This window comes from Cottoperca gobio, chromosome 4 (genome assembly GCF_900634415.1).
Source record: "Cottoperca gobio chromosome 4, fCotGob3.1, whole genome shotgun sequence".
Classification (NCBI taxonomy): Eukaryota; Metazoa; Chordata; class Actinopteri; order Perciformes; family Bovichtidae; genus Cottoperca; species Cottoperca gobio.
Window position 1 is genome coordinate 20,263,211 of NC_041358.1, and position 19,672 is coordinate 20,282,882.

At 42.8% G+C, this 19,672-nt stretch overlaps 2 protein-coding genes across 2 annotated transcripts; one reads left to right on the top strand and one right to left on the bottom strand.

Annotated features, from left to right (window-relative positions):
• The first annotated feature begins 2,101 nt into the window (after positions 1–2,101).
• Positions 2,102–9,228, top strand: tmem47 (transmembrane protein 47). The gene is made up of 3 exons (XM_029429664.1): positions 2,102–2,535; positions 7,056–7,196; positions 7,493–9,228. Exons 1-3 carry the CDS (start codon positions 2,310–2,312, stop codon positions 7,669–7,671), a joined length of 546 nt encoding a protein of 181 aa, XP_029285524.1. The 5' UTR covers positions 2,102–2,309; the 3' UTR covers positions 7,672–9,228.
• A 51-nt stretch (positions 9,229–9,279) lies between these two features.
• Positions 9,280–17,114, bottom strand: tab3 (TGF-beta activated kinase 1 (MAP3K7) binding protein 3). The gene is made up of 7 exons (XM_029429663.1): positions 16,906–17,114; positions 16,027–16,198; positions 14,500–15,757; positions 13,417–13,577; positions 12,904–12,997; positions 10,686–10,769; positions 9,280–10,211 (listed from the first exon to the last, which is right to left on the bottom strand). Exons 2-7 carry the CDS (start codon positions 16,126–16,128, stop codon positions 10,069–10,071), a joined length of 1,842 nt encoding a protein of 613 aa, XP_029285523.1. The 5' UTR covers positions 16,129–16,198; positions 16,906–17,114; the 3' UTR covers positions 9,280–10,068.
• Positions 17,115–19,672: the final 2,558 nt, after the last annotated feature.

The following is a 19,672-nucleotide window of genomic DNA, read 5'->3' on the forward strand; positions in this document are numbered from 1 at the left end:
AGTTATTGATGGCAGAGACAACAGTTATCAATTTGTTTCCATGCGGTTTAACGTTTGCTTAATGTTCTGTGTCAGTCGATTTAAACATTTCAATGTGAGCGGTGACATTTTGTACCTCTAACACACCATAAAATATGTAAACTGCAACTCTGCAGTGGTAATGTTATACAGTATTAACACTGCAGCGGTAATGTTATATTAACACTGTTGAAAGTTTTGGTACTAGACCAAGACTGTGTGTGTATGTGCGTGTGTTTGTGTGTGTGCGTGTGTTTGTGTGTTGTGTGTGTGCAGTCATATTTTTACTCATTGAGTCCACTGATTACAATCTGTTAGCATCAGTAATGACGTTGAAAGACTTTGCCGCTAGGAACAGTTGACCTACACTCCTGTAACTCAAAGACACACACACACACACACACACACACACACACACACACACACACACACACACACACACACACACACACACACACACACACACACACACTAATCCAAATGCTGTGAAAGACATGATGATATAAGCCTGCCTGTATAAAAGAAGCAGTACAAATCTATTTGGTTCATGAAATTTAAATCTCATTAGAACATTGTGTTGTATTCATTAGATGATCACTATTTTCTTTAATTTAGTGTTTCCACCAACCAGTCAGTAACCCTTTACTTCAATGTACAGTTAATCAACAAGGAGTCTAACATAGATGTGGATGTTGCATTTCTGTTTAAATGTAACTTTGAAGTTCATTTGCTTTAAAAATGACTTGAGTGTGTGCATGCAAACATACAACATATTGCTGTGCGTGTGTGAGAGTGTGTGTGTGTGTGTGTGTTACTGTAATCAATACCAATTAATGCAGAGATTCTTCCCTAGGGACAAAGGATTAGCTAAGTTCAATTAGGGGGAAAAAATGAGCTGTATAAGCTTCCCTCAGCACATTGTGTGAGCGCGCATGTGCGTGGCTGTGTGTGCGTGTGTGTGGCTGTGTGTGTGTGTGTATGTGTGTGTGAGACAGAAAAAGTGGTGTCAAACAAAGTGTAACCTGAAGAGATAGAGGAGAGAAAATGAAGTGGGGTAAAGTGTGTTGCAAGAAAATGCAGGGAACCCACTAAAACAAAGGTTTGCCCATATTGGATGTAAGTTAAATTAGAAAAAAATATATACGTTTTTTATACATTTTATTTCTGGATGTTTAGCCTCATGATGGCTGTATTTGCCACCAAATACACCAAAATGTGTAATTTGCCAATATTTTATCAATGTAAAATGATGTCACACAGAGTACAGCAGCAAAACCTCTGAAACAGCATTTGACAGAAAGACAAACACAAACGGTAAGTTATGTATTGTACTGCATTCTGTAGGCCTTTATTAAAATCAAGAATACGTTTTAATGAATCATAATACAATTTGTAAAAGGCTGTATATGTGATTGTTAGAGATTTTAATTGCATCCAGTGGATAATGTAAGGGTGATATATAATGTTTAAAATAAAAATGCACCATTTGAGTTATAGTTTGTTATTCCTTCTGTAAATCACAACATGTTATGTAAATTGCATTTTTTTTCCAGGTGAAAGAAAATGAGAAAACAATTAGTGCTTTGCTTTCTTCGCTAACCTCAGTTGTAAAGTTGTATACTATGAGTTAAAGCTAACCTTCTGATTGGGAGTAAAAAGGAGACTACTAAAAAAGTGTTTCTCCAGTATGTTGAATTATGGCCTGTACTGACTGAGTATTGTTGAAAGTTGTGGAATCAGCACTTATAACCCTAGCCTACAAAGAACAATAAAACATTTCTGCGACCCACTTCCATAGCACGTCTATTGTGTAAATCTGATTGTTTGTCATGTTGCATGAATTCAAATACACCAGCCATCAATCAATAAAAAGCCACATAGCAGAGTTTCCAATGCCTACGCTGTTATTCTTCTGCTTTTTTTTTTACTACATCAGTGCATATGAGGACTAACAGAAAGAGAGAGAGAGAGAGGCAGTAAGGGACAGTAAGTGGCAGTAGTTCTAGGCACTAGGACCCGGCAGGTGCAGCAGTGTGTTATTTCAGAGGTCTGCAGCACAGTCCCGTCAGCAGAGCGCTGGGTCTATAGCAGCGGCAGCAGCGTCCTCTGCACTCGGGACGCGGAGTGAGCGGCAGCTCCCCATCCTGCTACCCACAATACGGGCACGGGCTACAGGGGACAACACAACTTAAACCTGACTCAACTTGTGTTTTTGAGGAAAAACCTAGACGCCTAAAACACACAAGTTATTCTTCTTTTCTTATCTTTTTAATGAGTGAGATACTTAAGATATGTCTTCATCCGTGAGCGGCACAGAGGAGGTCCGGGTGTCGGCGTTGACGCCCCTGAAGTTGGTGGGACTGGTGTGCGTCTGTCTCGCCCTGTGCCTGGATGTCGGGGCCGTGTTGAGCCCGGCGTGGGTCACTGCAGATGACCAGTACTACCTGTCCATGTGGGTGTCCTGTTGGAAGCCCGTCAGCTCCGCGGAGTGGTCCTGCAACAGCACGCTGGTCACCGGTGAGACACACGCTCATGAGCCCATCGGCACACCGACTTATTTTGGCTGATAGGGTGATGCGCCACCATGTTGTTTTGGAAGTTTTTATACCAGTGGGCTGTTAAGTTGTAGTTTAAGGGATGTTTCATCTTTGAAATGGTAGATTTCGTGGTGCAGACAGACACCCACATTCATATTCAAATGAAAGTCGGAGCGCTTAGGGATAACAAAGGGTCTCCGCAGACAGTGCACTGCCGAAGCAATCTGTTCTGTTGGTGAGAATTATAAAATATCACCCAAGAGAGTGCTAAATGTTAATTACTTTATAATTAGCTATTGCCTGGTTAATTTAAACTCCAGCACTTTTTCTATATGCAATAAGATAGTGAACAATTGGCTGCACTTTGCTGCTTTCCAAGTGGGAAATACAAAAAAATGAATTGTAAAAGTTTATCCTTGAGTTTCAAAGTGTGATATTTAAGGCATCTTTGTTTTCTTTTTTATCTAGGCTAGTTAACTTTTCTTCTGAAACATTTGTGCGCCACCGAATGATGTGGGAATTTTGCTTTGCCAGGAGCAGTCCAGCTGGGGTTTCATTTGGCCTTTTGTTACTCACAAAATGAGCCTTTGTGTGGGTTTCTTCATCGGCCAAGAAGCGAGGGCAACTCAGTCAGAGCAGAGAACTCCCCAGAGATCCAGATGCCTGGAGATTAGTAACCAGGGAAACAAGTGAAGCACTCCAGAAATGCTGATTTCCACTATTAAGGAAACTTCTTTACGGAGTCCACATGGAGGTTTTTTTAATGGAAGCATTTCATATTTCCATCACAGCCGGTCATTCACGGATGATAAACCGGTGTTTGAGAATAGGTTACCGTATGAACAGCAAAAATCAATCGTGATTTCAGGAAAAACATTTATTTATGCCCTGTTGTGACAACTTTAAAATCAACAGCAGCACTGCAATTTGTAATTGAACTCAACTCTAGCACGTTTTTACAGCTTGTGGGATTGCTGTATTAGGTTGCATTGGATTGTAAGGTGGACAAAATAACAGAAACATTTACGGTACAATCCAGTCCAGTACAAATACCACTAAAGCTTTAAAAATGAGGAGAAAAACTAAATGTTCAAAGCTTATTAAAGGTAGTGTTTACTGCAGGACTTTTTATGGGTTTGAATTGTTTTTTGCATGTTTTCTTGTCTATGCACTGTAATTTACCAGAGCCTGTGTTCATTATTTATAGGGGATTATTATTAGAAGAAAAGTGTTCTTAACTCTATTCTGCAAAGTAAAATATAGGTTTATCTCACACTACACCTTCCTTATATTTTCCTTTGTGTGTGTGTGTGTGTGTGTGTGTGTGTGTGTGTGTGTGTGTGTGTGTGTGTGTGTGTGTGTGTGTGTGTGTGTGTGTGTGTGTGTGTCTCTGTGTGCTGCTATAAATATATTTCATTTTTGGCTGTGTCTGACCTCTTCCTGTGTGGTGAGTGGTGAACTGTGTTTTTGTCAGTCTGACCAAATGTTTTTCTTTCTGTCTGAGAGATGAGTAAGTGTGGGTCACGTTGGCCCCGATCCTCCTCTGTCAGCGAAGACAAAGTGCACTTTGGTGCCATATAAAGACATGCAGTCTCCGTGTCAGCTCTCAGCAGCAGCAGCAGAAGCAGCATACCACAGTAAATGCACACAGCAAACTGTCCATTTCCTCAGGCGTGTGCTTGGCTAGGCTTATTGATTTGAATCCCAGTAATCAGTTTCTACCCCCCCCCCCCCCAATATTTCCTCAATGTCATGCTCTGGGCATTAAATAAATCCTGTTAGTCTGAAACACCAGCTGGCCTCTCAGACGTTTTGAGGATATGTGAATTAAAAAGCAGAAATTAGATATTGCCCTGTTACATGCTCATGAAGTGTTTAAAATATACAGACACAAATAGTAACGCCTGATCTATTCCAGTTTCTCTATCACACACACACACACACACACACACACACACACACACACACACACACACACACACACACACACACACACACACACACACACACACACACACACACACACACACACACACACACACACTTAGTCAGAGGGTCGGAGGTCAAGTATAACATATACAGACTTTACAGGGCTGGGAATGTGGAACGGTCGTGCAAGAGCAGCGTGTGTGGATGCCAGGTTGGTGCGAGATGATAGGACGAATGTGGAGCTGGTGTGTGAGCGAGCACAGCTCAGTCAGACACAGTGATGCCCAAGCATATTAATAATTTAATACGTTATCGATCCCGTATCTAGGTGACTGTCTTGTCTTTGAGGGAGGTCACAGCACAATGTTGGATACAGAGAGCTGGTAAATGTTCAGCGTCTTGCTCACGGACACTGGGGTCTGGAACCAGGGACTTCAAGTTGATGATTTTCCTGCTTTCTAAACTTCTCCATCCTGCTCCCTTGAGAGAGTGAGACTGTGTGTGACAGGATGAGAGACACTCCAGGCTCTTCTGTGACACAGATCTTCCACCATTGTCTCAGACAAAGAAACAGAATCGGGGCCCTGAAGTATTTTTTCGATTAACACTTAAGCAGTGCCTGACGTGCACACATGGGACCATAATTAATGCTCAGATTGGATCTTATGTACTGTATCTTCTTTTCCATCTGTCATCATGAGGGTTCAGATTAATAGTTTGGCGCTTCCTGCTCGTCAAAGCCTTTAAGCGCTCCGACTCTGGCTGTGTTTCTTGCACAAAATAAAGGGTCCGTTCCAAATCTGAGATGAAATTACTTTCTGCATCCTGCTGTTTTCATGAGCGCACTGATAAGGCTTTCGGTTGCAGGCTGTCTGGGCTAAAGGCACCACACAGACGCAGAGAAGATATCTCACCAATGATAGGTTTTGACAACTACAGGTCAAGTCATTGTGGCCCTTTGCTGAGAGAAACCAGTGAGGCAGTAGGAGAGCAAGTCAAGGGGTCAGTCTCCAAGGGGGCCTCATGTTGTGTAAGCGGCAGGCTGGAGGGAGCGAGTGCTCTGCTTTTTGTGGGCTCTTTCCAACATCCTGTGGTGACAGGACCCAGTTTTAAACTCTAAATCCTGAACCATATTTGGTCAGAAGTAGTTGATGTTTGTTTATATTTGAGCTGCTTGGCCCCTGGAATAAAGTTTCCCTCCAACAAGAGTGGGAACTGTATTTTAAGCGGCTTATGTTCCTTCACTTTCTCTCCGTTGGAGAATGTTTTAATGATTTTCTGCCTCAACAGAGAGGAAATATTTTTGGCTTTATCATTTTTTATTTCCTGAGCTCCATAATAGACAATACCGTGTATACTTACGTAAAACAAAACATACTCTAAACTAAAGTCTTTCAAATGTGACATTTTCCACCCACTGTAATATTGAATCACTTATGCTGAGCCCAATCTCCTTCATGCTTTGATGTTATTTCTTTCCCCACCCACTGTACTTTAAATGATTTCCTCCTGTGTAATCAAATACCTCATCGTAATATCCTCTGCCTGTTTACAAATGGACCTCCTGTTTCCGGAAGTAAACAGTAAAACTATGAAAGAGACACACAATCAATACAAACAATAACATGTAGTGTTTCTCTCAACAACTTCTCATTGCTAATTAAGTCTCTAAAAAACAAACAGTTTTTCTCAAATGGTTATTTTTGCACAAAGCAAACAAAAATCTCTACAAAGAAAGTGTTTTTCTTTTTTTAAATAAACACATTCCCATGTTGTTCACTTCTTTTGTTTCCGCTTTAGCATTCCAACAAGGATAGGAAACGAGATTGAAACGGCCGTTATTTCCAGTTGAGTGTTTTCGGAGTAAATCTGAATGAAATGCTGAGAATGCTGCTGAGCTGGCATCAGCCAAGAGGGAGGGATACTCATTATCTGAGTCACTTCACAGAAGCCTTTCTGCTGCATCGGGGTCCATTACTGAACACGCTGAAATCTGTGCGTAGCCAGGCGTGTGTGCATTTGTTTGTCTCTTGTCAGCCACAAACTGCTGAGCTCGGTTCGAGGGTTATTCACTGCATGGTTCACATTCTTCTTCTTCTTCTTCTTCTTCTTCTTCTTCTTCTTCTTCTTCTTCTTCTTCTTTTGCCACTGGCTATGGATCCCCAGTGTCTCATATCAAAACATTATGAGCCATCAGCAGCTTCTCAGAATATGCACGGGGAGATGTCTCAGTCTCCGAGCCACAAATACTTTATGTATTCGCTTTGGTAATTCACCATAAACATTAAGTGGCTGGAATCGTTTTTCTCTGGTGTGAGATTGAGCATGTCAGTGTTACTGAGGCTCACTAATCTGGCCCGTGACCTATTCTATCCCTCTATCTATCCACTTTCCTCCCTCCTGTCAACAGCGCAGACACGGCTCTCCAGAGTAACCTCGTTTTAGCTACCTATGTCACTCTCTATCACAGTGTGATTATATGCCTTTCCTTCCTCATCTCCCCCTCCTCTCTGTCCCCGTGTGTGTGTGTGTGTGTGTGTGTGTGTGTGTGTGTGTGTGTGTGTGTCTCAGACTGGCAGATTGCCACAGTGGCCTTGCTGTTGGGGGGTGCGGCCCTCACCCTGATCTCCTTCCTCGTGGCGCTGATCTCCCTGTGCTCCGGCTCCAGGAGTCGCTGCTACAAGCCTGTGGCTGTCATGCTGTTCTCTGCAGGTACATAAAGAGATTCTGTAGCACACAAAAAAAAAACACAAAGGAAGAGCTGAAGGACAGTCCAAAAATACAAAACAATGACTGTCCAGCTTCCAGAATGATCTACGTCCATGGAAGGTTGGAAGGGAAAAATCCAAGGCACCGAAATCCTTCATTATTTCGAGTGCCTTGTATCTCTCTCTCCTCTAGTTTTTGTAAGCTGGTCAGTCTATATGTCTGTATCCATATAAACTATATGTATTTACCATACTTATTTTGACATTATTACCTTCTCTCTTTTCTGTTTTCCTCTGCAGTGGTGCTCCAGATGTGCAGCTTGGTCTTGTTCCCCATCAAGTTCATAGAGACGGTCAGTCTGAGAGTGTACCACGAGTTTAACTGGGGCTACGGCCTGGCCTGGGGATCCACCATCTTCTCTTTTGGAGGAGCCATCCTCTATTGCCTCAACCCCAAGAACTATGAAGACTACTATTAAAATGTGTGAGACAAGAGGAGATATTGAGACTCTGTTTCACCCGGTGTCCTTTCAGCAATAGGAACTCTCTGTCTGTTACACAATGCACAACCACAGACTATAAAAACAAGAAATACAAATGCTTACTGTTACTTTCAGGACTGAAAATGAACTCTTCACTTTGATACTGTGAACCAATTGTCTCAAAGACTGCCCTCACCCATTGAACCGAAGCCCCGTGCTCTCTCAGAAGGTTTGGCAGGCTGTGAAAAAATAAATAAAACCCAGCCAGTGTAATTCGGGAGGGAATGTCAGCACTCAGATAACTCTGCGTCCCCTTTAAGTGAAACTCCAGTAGGTCTTAGATTTGGGCAGAAAATCTGGAGGAAACAGATGGATTCACCGACCCCATACCAGGAGGAATTGGTGGAATAATTAACCAATCAGAGCAGAGGATGATGTAAACTCGGGCCAATCAGAGAAGTCAAAGGACCCAGGGAGGAAGATATCCTATTTAAGTAATATCAAAGATGACAAAGTGAGGAAGACAGGGCACATCTAAGGAAATGCTACATTTCCCCAGAGATACACTATGACTGGAACATGGCATATCCTTCTTCCTCCAGTAGTGCACTAGATTGGTGAAAGCATGTCATGAACCTCCAAAAGAGCAGCTTTATTTTTCTCCTGTCACTTTTTGAGTCTATTTTAAAGTGTCTAGAGATTCGGATTATAAACAGAAGCTACCTAAGAGAGTAAAAACATTCCACAGCCACCTTCCAAATGATAACATGCTGGTGAGAGGAACATTTACTGGTTAATGAATAGCACATAGTCTGTCACGTGTAAACAGTGGTAAAACCTTCGGCTGCTAATGTAAACCTGCGAGTTATACCTGCTTTTCAAAATAAAATGGTTGCGTTACATGTAAGTATGCGCAACAAGCGTAATAAAGTAATATTCATAACAGGGAGACCAGTGGGGAGGAAGATGGCAAATGACCATGTCTGCTGAGTGTATGCGCACGTCTGCATGATCATACCACCCAGCATGTGCTGCTCACACACCTCCCCATGTGATGCCTCCTTATCTTCTCACCCTGTAGGAAATGGGAATGCTTTGAGTAGAATAAGCAGTAAATACACAACAAATTTCAGATAGAGAGGATGTAGCATAAAACGATTGTAGTTATTGAAAATGTAAGCACACTTAGTCTTTGCATCTGAATTAAAAAGGTCCGTGATGAAGTAATTTAGGAGATGCCAGAGTGCAATGTGCTGTGCATGAGTAGCGTTATGAGGACAATGGGATCGTTCAAGTAGAAAATGGGAAGTTTCAAACCTGAAGGACAGGGGTGATCACGAGAGACGTGTGGCGGATAAAGAGCTGCACTGGTAATAACCCGTCTTCTAAAACCTCAGTCGACCTGGTTAGAAACTTCTCCAACTCCATCTTGCAATATTAGTGAAAGCGAGTGTGTGTGTGTGTGTGTGTGTGCATGCCACTAGCATTTGCGGCTGTGTTTCTGATTCCCACTGGTTTGATTTATTACATAATAAACATGTACTGTTAAAAAAAGAAAGAAAAAAAAAAGTGTGTTTTGTTCATTTGAGAAAAAGAAATATCTGAATTATTAAAAAAAAACTATGCCGACATGCCAGCTGTGCGTGGTCAAGTCACATAGAATCAGCTCCTTTATTAAGTACAGCAAGTTGAGGCATTTGCACAGGAAATCAACATCTTCTGAACACGTAATACAGGGTGGCATAATATGCATAGAAGTACCAGGAATATACTCATATGCAAATGTCTTTAGTGTTCTTCTTTCAGTGAAATTAGCTCAAATACAGAGCCAGATACAGTGTACAGTCTACATTTCGCATTAGTCAGAATGTATATACCATTGCTTTCATTGTTCCACTGTCGGAGCGGGGGCTTACATGTCCTAGATTAAAGTGGAAGTGCCTCCATTTTTGAGTTCAGGAATGGGCGCAGTTGTGTAAACAGGGCAGTCACTCTTTCTGCGTGGAATGTTCTCTAGGTAAACCGTAGCTCCGCCTCATTCCTCGATCCCTTTGCCCTTTCTGAAGCCCCGAGCCACCAACTGCCAGAGTTGCTGCGTGTCAGTCCCTTTTTTTTTTATACATTTGCCATGAGAAGAGTCTCCAACTGTCCTGAATAAGAATAATCATCCTCCAATTGGAAATAAAAAAGGATCAAAGTGCACAGGAGTAGCAGACGGGAACAGGACAAGTGTGCAGAGAGGGATCGTGGCTCTTCCTCAGCAGGTAAGAGGGGCTTATATACTGATTGACAGGGGAAGACCTCTAGACAGATTCTGCAGAAGGGTGGGGCTTATACTATCCAAGGATTGGCAGGGGACAGGGCAGGGGTGGGCAACACAGCGCAGCGTTAAGCTCAGGTGTAGCGCGGCATCTCGCACTGTTCACAGCGGTTGAGGGCAGGGTGGTTGAGAAAGGTGCAGCTTTCACAGTTCCAATGGGCGCCTTCGAAGTCCTCGTCCCTCTGGGGCCCCGGCACTGGCTTGGGGCCTTGCTCGCCTGACAAAATCAGAGAGAAGCGGTATATTAAAAAGGCTGTTTATTCATGTGATAAAGTGCATGATGCAACAACGTAAGAGACATCCACTCAGGGCTGGAATTAACCATGGCTTGTACTCGACATACATGCAGCATGCATACAAGCATGAACCCTTCAGTATACATGTTGATAGACATGGGCATTCACTAAATAGCAACGCTTCTCATCTCACATTTGTTGAGAGCAACACAGTCCACAGTTTAGCTTTTTGTCTCAGTTTTCAAACAACATTTTTTCCAAATCGTCAATGTACCTGAGGCCAAATAAGACAAAAACAGTTTGTGATTAATGAACTGAATGGTCTAGCATTGAAAATCAAATCCGTATCTTGGCAACAGTATTGAATAGAACATGCATTTGTCTTCTTTGCACATCCTTATGAAAATTCCTCACGACTCAATTCTTATTTTATTTTAAAATAGAAAATTCCTCACCTTTCTTCCCAGGTTTCGGAGGCACAACCGGACCGGGCTGAATGTTGTCATAAAAGTTGTTCATTGCTTTTGGATCAAACTTTCCTGTGGAGGAAAGCAGACACAGAAGGGTGTTAAGAAGTGTCCAATCCCAAGCAGAGGTGCTGTCAGTCTGACCAGTCTCCAGCTTTTCTCTTTGAGCCTCTTGACTCAAAGCCACCTTATTCATTGCAACTCAGAGGAATAAAAAAAAAACAAAAACAAAAAAACCAGAATGCAGGGTCAACAGGCAAAAATGTTGAATCCGGCTCAATTTCTGCAGCAACGTAATGAAACATCCTCTGGCTACACACCATGTTGGCCAATCAAATACATGCAAGTGCACGCACAGTCCTGTTGGACTAGTAATACTAGTACTTGTAATATGTACTTCAGGATCTTCAAGACAGAGTTTGGGAAAATGACTGTTGAACTTATCCGGAGTTGTAAATTCTGTCTCATCGTATTATAAACCACCATGCAGTGTTTTGGCATCTAAAAAGCCTTAAACCTCAAAATGACCAACCTGGATTCTGTTTAATCAACTTAGTGGCACCCGAAGCAACATGCCCCAACCAACCCTTGTTTTTTGTTAATGCGGTGCTTATGTTGGTCTGAAACGCCACCAGTGCAAACACCAACGCTACAATAAATAAAGTAAAATTCAAGCACTGTTCATTTAAAGGATTTTGCCAGGAGTTGAAGCCTAGATTTATTTCCTGGCACTTCTTCACTTTCTTCACAAAAGAAACACATTTTAAAAGTTAAATGCAACATGGGATGCTTTTTCAAAATCAGATTCATGGCAGTTTTTAACATAGGATTTCATTGTCTGCTAAAATGCATAGTTCTACCAGCATCAACATGAAATATAGACCTAACAGCTACAGGCTTGCCGTTAGATGTTAAATTGATTTACGGATTTATTTTTGCAACTGGAAGGAATTTTCTGCAAGCAAAGTTCTCTAGTTTAATAAGCTGCTTGATGAAGCTGGGCTCCACGAGGCACGTACAGATCGCTCACACAAATTACGCTTTTATATTGGCCGTTTGTCACAACAAAGACAACAATTAACATCATTTTTCAGAGGCCTACAACAGGATCCATTCATTCGACTTTTCTCTACACAACCATTGTGAATTATTCCGATTGAAAAAACTGGTCACAGGCCTAAATATCAAATACCAGCAGTCACCAAAAATAAAAAAAGATTTAAAAAAATATCTGTGGGAATAACAGGAGCAGTAATAAATAGCTGCATACACTCGTGTAACCGACTATTTTTTTAACATGCATTTTATTGTTTGCCAACAAAAGACATGAAAATGCATGGGCTAACATTTTAACATTAAAAGAAACACAATGCACCCAAGAAGCTTAACTTTAAACTCCGAGAGGCTGACCAGAAATCCAATTATTTTGCAGCAGATTTCTTTTGCTGCAAGTTCTTCATTGACGGAGCAGGCCATCCTCAAAAACAAGGAGTGTGAGAGGGGCACTGGTGAGGGAAGTCAGCGTTCAAAAGGCTCAGAGGAGAAACATTGTATACATAACAACTGCTTCCCGGGTGCTTCATCATTCGCAGCTTTATGGAAGAGTGGCTAAGAGAAAGCCAGTGTTAAAAACAACTTGCATGACATCTCGGCCAGTGTTTGCCAAAAGGCATTTTGGAGACGGAAACAAAGTGGAAGAATGCTCCACAAATGTTCAGGAACACCACGACCCAAATGCTCAGTGGCTTTGGGGCTGATTGCACGTGAACTGGTCACAGTCTTGAGTCTGCTGCCAGTCAAACCTTTTCAGCATCCAAAAAACAACACTTCTGGTAAATATGCAAAGCACTGCAACTCATTTCCACACACTGAGATTAGGGGCATTATGGGGCATTATGAGGCATTGCTGTTATCAATTACGTAATCAACAAGGATCACGTACCAGCCAAACACTGTGCATGGGCCTATTGAGGGTCAACCTTGGTTGGGCCCAGGTCCTGTCATGGACCGGCCGGTCATTTTAGAACTCTGCATCTGTATGCAGTGTGACGGAGCCTCATCCATCACTTTGGACCCAACTCTGTCTGCTTCTGGGCTTGGCTCTTTCAAGATCAATGCTTTCAAATAAATCAGACACACTTCAAAGGCTTATGTGTAGGAATGTGCAGTTACGTGTGTGTGCGTATGTGTTTGTGTGTATGTATACCTCTAGACTGCAGTAGATCTGTCTCCTTCAGGGTACAGTCGATATCAATCTGAAGCTGTCTGTTCAGAGTCCGCATTCGAGTCATTTCTTCAGGCTGCAGCCGGCGCAAACACACAACACAGTTAGACCCAAATATTCCCCATCCTTCCTTCAAACTTCATCTTACTGGTAATAAATGGTTTTAAACACCACTTTGTATGATACAATAGAGCAGTTTGTCTTATTATTGCTGCATTCTAGCTGCACCTAGAATACCAAGTAAGTAAGTTTGATTGTTTTTAAGATCAAATTTGATTATTTTTCTGTCATTTGAAAAGCTCACATAACTAAGTCCAAAGCCTGGTTCAAACCCAGTCAGTCAGTAGCAATGTAGCTGCTATAGCAGACAGAGTCAAAAATATAACTCGTGAAATAAATAATAATTTCACAGGCTTGTGTATGTCCGCTTGTCAAAAAGTACAAGAGGATTTGTAGTGACATAGAATAGTTAAGGACACGGTGTTCAGTCCTTACTCTGGGTATAAGACTGCTGGAGTTGACTCGTCGAAAGCGTCTTTGAAGGGCGTCATATTCCATGTTGTTGACGTCGGCCTTCAGGTGCTCTAGTTTCTGCTTCTCCATCAGCAGCTCCTTCATTAAACGCTCCATCCTGGCTCGCTGGTGGAGCAGGAGAGCTGGAGGGAGACACATCAAAACACAAAATGCTTGAAATTCAAGAATAAAAACAACATTTTATATAAAAACCTTCTCTCACTTTAGTGCTCTGTAAATACTCCATACCAATATAAAAGCCCAACGCTGACATTGAGGTACAAGGGCTGAACAAACTTATTAACACATCCTGTGAAAAAACACTAGAAAGGCTGCAACACAAATTGTGAAATAAAGGCCAACTTGTAGTATGACGACTTTCAAAGAAGTCTGACCGTCACAAGTTTAACAGCATGTAGCGAGCAACAGTGTGGGGAGAAAGTCCCAGCAAACTATGCTAATAAGATCGCAGCTGCACACCACAAAATCCTCATCATTTATCACTTCTTTGTCAAAAGATATCTCAATTTTAAGTTGGAACAGAAGGAACAGCTATCCATGAAAGCACACACAGATACAGTGTATTACTTAATAAAAAGTTGGATCTTCAGTTCTCACACCTTCCAAACTCTTTGCAAATATACTGTGTGTATGAAATATGAATATATAAAAATGTTTACAGTGTAACTCTTTAAATCCTTATGGTGAACATGAACATTTTAATATGCCTTTTTGGTATCTTATTAGTGACGGTGTAGATACATGCAGAGACAGAGTGAGGAGTAGGACAAGCAACAAATACACTCAGCTAGAATCAAACCAGGGATATTATGGTTATATTGTCCAAATCTTAACCAGCAAATTCTAAGATGATATGCAGCTATAAACTCTGCTAAACAGCGGTTTCATGAACACCAGTAGAAAGTCTTCTGAAAAAGAAGTCAGCTATTCTCAGCTAAAGGCTTTGGTCTAGTATTTATTTTAGATAACAGAGCCTCAAACATACATCCAAAGTCAAACACATGCAGAGCAACAGATAGAAAAACAAACAAAGAAATCCCCTACCTTGTGTGTAGGCATAGTCATCAGAGCCTGAGCTTGAACGTCGGGGCATATGTTGAAACTGACTGACAATGTTCCCTGGCAGAGCGGAGATGGGAAGGATGGGTGCAGGGGCAGCGTTGTGCTCCCCTTGGTCTACTATGTTGAGAAGAGACTCCGCCTCGGCCACAGGAGGCGAGCTGAGCGGCCTCTGGGCCTGGCCTCCTGGGGACACTTTGATTTTGAAGGTGTACGCCGACTGGCCTGGTTGAGGCGAGGAGGCAGGCCGAGGCCTTGCAGGGCCCTGATGCTGCAGATACATCCCAGGGTGGAAGGATGCGGGGCCAGAAGGTCCACTCATTGTGATGCCCCTCGAAGGGGAGGAGGGCGACGGGCTGGTGGCCATGTAAAGCGCTCCCTGGGGGTGGGGGGTGTGCACAGGTGAGTTGCTGCGAGGTTGCGGCCCCTCCAGGGTAATCTCTATCTGGTTCTTGAGGGAGTTTTTTGTGTGGTAGGGCCTGTAAACAGCTGGCTGTTGCTGGGGTTGTTGCTGGTGGTGATAGGGCATGCTGGGAAGGGTTGGGGAGCTAATAGGGAGGAAGACATATTGCTGGTGCTGGGGTTGTGGTAGGGGCTGTGGTTGGGGCTGGACTTGATGCTGCGGGGAGCTGTAAGGCGAGCCGTATGTGGGAGTACTGTAGGGGGATTGCTGATGCTGATACACAGGCGCCCCTGAGGAGGACCAAGGCGCCGGCTGCGGGCTCTGGGAGGGAGAGGGTCGAATATACAGGGTGGTGTTGGCGTTGTTAGCGTAGTGCCCAGGGGGGATCTGTAGAGCCTGTGGAATATTGGGTATACTCTGCGGAATTGTGACAGTTATAGGGTTCATAGTGTAACGTGGGACAGGAGAGTATGTGGGAGACATGCCCTGCATTGAGGGTGGAGGAGTGGGAGTGCTAGCCGAGCGGCTCTGATCGTTCATGAAGAAAGGATTGTATCCTGGGGAGGGGGCCATGGTTGCGGGGGCTGACAGTGGCTCAGGGTAGGTGGGCCGCTGGGGTTCAATGTGACTGTCACTGGTGCTGTGCACAAGAGAGCGCCCTACTCCTGCTGCTCCTCCATTTGTCTTGCTTGCCTCTGCGCCCGGGTATCCAAGGCTAATGTGTAGCATGTGGTTTCGACTCAGTCTCCCCTCATCTGGACTATGATGAAACTCTCCATACAGGTATCGGTTACTCTCCTGAGCCAGCAGGTGATAGCAAAGATCCAGGTTATTGTTGGCCTGAAAAGGCAACAGAGAACAGTGTCAGTCGTGCCGTATGGATCTGTCATAAGGACACATCATAAGGGATAATATTAGATGTTGGTAATCGGGTAGTGCAAACATAGCAAGATATCCTAGCACAAAACAACCTTTAACCCAAGTGAACATTGTACAATTTTACAAACTCTCAAAACAGCTTTTCTGAACGCGTGTGTGTGTGTGTGTGTGTGTGTGTGTGTGTGTGTGTGTGTGTGTGCGTGTGTGTGTGTGTGTGTGTGTGTGTATACCTGCAGAAGGCACTGTGACACTACCCCCTCTGGGATCTCTGGGAAACGTTGCTTGAGGTCCTGCAGGATGTGGTAGTCAAGCTGAGAGCCTCCCTGCGCCATCCTGAGCCAGCACAGAGAGTCAACGAGCCCAGAGCTGCAAATGCTGAAATATCCGATCTCGTCTCATCCCCTGAAGATGCTGAGATGACAGACACAACTGAAGACAATACTCAAATGTCATGGGAGCGGTTGCAATAATCCTATTAGCACTGTTGGCCTGCCAAACGGTTGTCACACACCCAAATGTGTCAGCAGTAATTACAGCGAACATATCAAATAAAGGGTATTTGTGGGGCATGTCTATCTGAGTTTTCAAAGACATGTATCCACCAAAACAGGTGAAACAGCCTTAATATAACACACGAACACAGAGAAAAACACGCCGTCGTTACTGGTATTCATTCACATTAGCACACGATTGCTAGCAAGGTGCCTGTCAGTGTGTTGTTGTTTGTTTAGCCATACTGTTGCACCAAGCAACGACGACATACCCATGCTAGCTAGCAGGCTAGTTATCAGTTTCTGTTAGCGACCGTGCATCACTCAAACAAACAACCACACCGGTGTGCTGTGTGACTACGACAGGAAATTACCCATCCTGGGGGTTTGACCGATGTTACCCATAACTAAATCAGCAACACAATCCCCGAAACAAATCACCTGTATGAACAAGAATAACTCAATTCGTCAACTGCTTGCAAGCTAATTTTGCTAATGCTAACCTTAGCTTGGTCCTGTTGGCTGGTCAGCTGTCACAAGCTTGGGTGTTGATGGATTAGCTAGCTAACTATGCTAAATTCAGCGAGCGTTAGCCACTGAAAGCTTTATAAAACTTACCATATATTATGAGTATTCCTCATGTTTCGGACCATAGCTGAGTCCCAAGGAGAGCTGTGATGTTTCTCAAATGTTACGCTGAGGTTTGTCAATGATTTGTTTTGACTTAATAACTTATAGTTTCACATTCCGACGTCAGGCCCCTGCCGCTGAGCTGCTGTCTATCGCGATAATGTCAGATTTTCCCGGACCAGGAAGTTGTTCAAATCGTCTGGACTGACGCTGTCGACAGTGCGCATGTCTGCATGGCGTGCCTCTCTGATAATCATGTGGAAGAACTCCCTTTACCTTTTTACTAATTTTTACTTAAAAGCAACAATTGTCTCCTCTAAAAATATCTTAATCCTTATAAATACAGAGTAATTCAACAAACAAATATTAACATAGCCTATAATATCATAATTTACCTGGACATAGTCAGTGTCTGGGAATGTGTTGTAATCATACAGTCTATGGTGATAATGTCTGCTGGTCATTTTCTTATTTCTTCTTATTGGGTAGACAGAGATCAGCTCAATAATCATCCCAGCCCCATCCACCTCTTGCTGTGTGTGTCTCCAATAATATCATATGTCGTATTTCGCATGCTTGTGTGAGTCTACAGCTTGCATGAGAAGAGATCAGTCACCTGATCAAAATACATTTGGCATGACTTGATAATTGGTTCTGGCACGCTGACATGAACTGACAATCACACTGTAAATATGTTGTTGTTTTTTAAGTAGCCATGATGCTCGATATCTATTTATCTTCTCAACAAGTTCATTTTCATTTGTTCAGTGTTCTTTGTTCTATGAACAGCCTTTGAATTAAAACAATAGAGAAGTAAACTGTGAAATGTTGAAAGTGTATCTGTCACAGAGTTTGGTTTTTAGCAAAGAGATCAACAGGACATATAATTAAATACTGTAACAGCAAAGTCAGGATTTGTGTCAGAAGCATGTGTCTGTGTTTTCACTAGGGGGCAGTGAGAGATCTTTGTATTCTGCACAAGCATGCACACTTCAGACAATAATAGGAAGCGACTTGGATGGGTTTCTCTAAAGGAAAATATGCATTATGGTTTAATTGGTTTAATATCTGAGGGGGCAAAACACTGCATCCTCCCCCATGAGTTCTGCAGATTAAGGCAAGAACATTTACATGAAAGTCTATATGTAGGGCCAGAGCATGTGATCAACTGTTGAGTGATGCACAATTATATAGGAATCTTTGTTAATGGTGTTGTTAGGGATTGTGGTCAGTCATGGATAACACCACTGTTAACAGTCTCTCTGTGGTAGGGTTGTCAACAGGCCAGTAATGTAGAGGTATGTCTTGCCTATGCCAATGCCTGTTAGCTGAGAGGGCTGACATTCGGTTTTTGAATACTGCACAGAAAAAGGACACAGGGCATTAGACCATTTCAGACCACCTTTGGACCAAATTATTATTTTTATGTAGCGAACTGTAGCCAAATGTTTAAAATCGTATTCATATTGTTTTTGTAATTTTCTGTATGATATTAAACTAAATTATTATTACTGTGTTTTAATGTATATATTTAACTCTTTCTCTCTCAAGCCTTTGAAGCAGCTTGGTGAGAGTGTGTTCTGCCATCTGTCTACAGGTGGCACCTGCTCTGTGGTGGGGTTGCTTTTATTTTCTCCTCATAACAACTAAGCATTCAGCACAGCTGAGAAATGATGACGTGTATTCAGTGCTCGTGTAGTTCAAGAGTGAAACAGCCAACATAAATTCTGATGTTGGAGATACAGAGAAGTTGTAAGGTAAAACAAATGTTACATACTGTAGTAAAAAAAAATATCATATTGTTTTTAGCTTAAAGGTCCTGGCCAGCTATTTCTGCGGCACTACTTTAACAACAGTTCACACTATAGCTGGGCAACTGAAAGACGATAAATCATCATATAAAAATTATCGCCCAGCACTAATCAGAAGGTGTTTGAGTTCATCACATGCAAGCCCTAAGCCACAACACAACGGAAAGGCCTGACACACTGAATCTCGCAATAAGCGCACAAAGTAAAGCCATGATTTGAGTGACTGAGGAATATATGTTTGACATTAAAGATAAATAGTTTTTATTGCAGTCGCATTAGGAGGTTTTGGTGGGCAGGAAGCTGTAGCACCTTAACAGCTATGTACATTAGTGAGCAGACTGAGTAGAGTCAGAGAGGATTTCACCTGATGATTTTGTTTCTGTGCAGCGTGATCGTTGTATAAAAGTGGAGGGAGTCATTGTTCACAGAACAAATGCTTTTTGTAATGTGGTCTGATATTTACTAAAGGCTGAGACTGTTTCAGTAGAGGTGTAAACAGCTGGCATTGGTGTGTCCATCCACCAGCACATGATACAGTGTTGACCTGCTGAGCAAGTCACCAGGGCTTCTGCAGGGGGGTTGGGCTGTACCACCACTAAACTATTCCAAGGGGTTTCAGCGCTGAGCTGCAGCAGCTGAGGCTATAAGGCCCAGTCTGACTCAGGTTAGCTGTCCTTACAGTGTTGATAAGTTGCCACAACTGTGGTGCTATTTAAAGCAGTCCCCTTGTTGTCCCTGATGCCCCTCAGGACTCAGAACAGAGGAGGACGGAGCCCCTTTGCCCACAGAGTTCACAGAACAGACCCCCACACAATTCATACCTTAATCTGAGCAGGAAGCGAATAAATGACAGAGGAAGAAGAGCCCCTCCAAAAACACTGACAAGCCTGGAAGGTGCAGATAGGCGAACAATTTCATACAGTTTAATTTCTTGTAATGTTTTA

Excerpts from the sequence above, each read along its gene's own strand:
- tmem47 (XM_029429664.1), top strand. The coding sequence starts at position 2,310 with ATGTCTTCATCCGTGAGCGGCACAGAGGAGGTCCGGGTGTCGGCGTTG. Across the intron at positions 2,536-7,055 it reads CAACAGCACGCTGGTCACCG|ACTGGCAGATTGCCACAGTG; the intron begins GTGAGACACACG and ends TGTGTGTCTCAG. Across the intron at positions 7,197-7,492 it reads TGTCATGCTGTTCTCTGCAG|TGGTGCTCCAGATGTGCAGC; the intron begins GTACATAAAGAG and ends TTTCCTCTGCAG.
- tab3 (XM_029429663.1), bottom strand. The coding sequence starts at position 16,128 with ATGGCGCAGGGAGGCTCTCAGCTTGACTACCACATCCTGCAGGACCTC. Across the intron at positions 13,578-14,499 it reads TGACTATGCCTACACACAAG|CTCTCCTGCTCCACCAGCGA; the intron begins GTAGGGGATTTC and ends GTCTCCCTCCAG. Across the intron at positions 12,998-13,416 it reads CCAGCAGTCTTATACCCAGA|CCTGAAGAAATGACTCGAAT; the intron begins GTAAGGACTGAA and ends CGCCGGCTGCAG.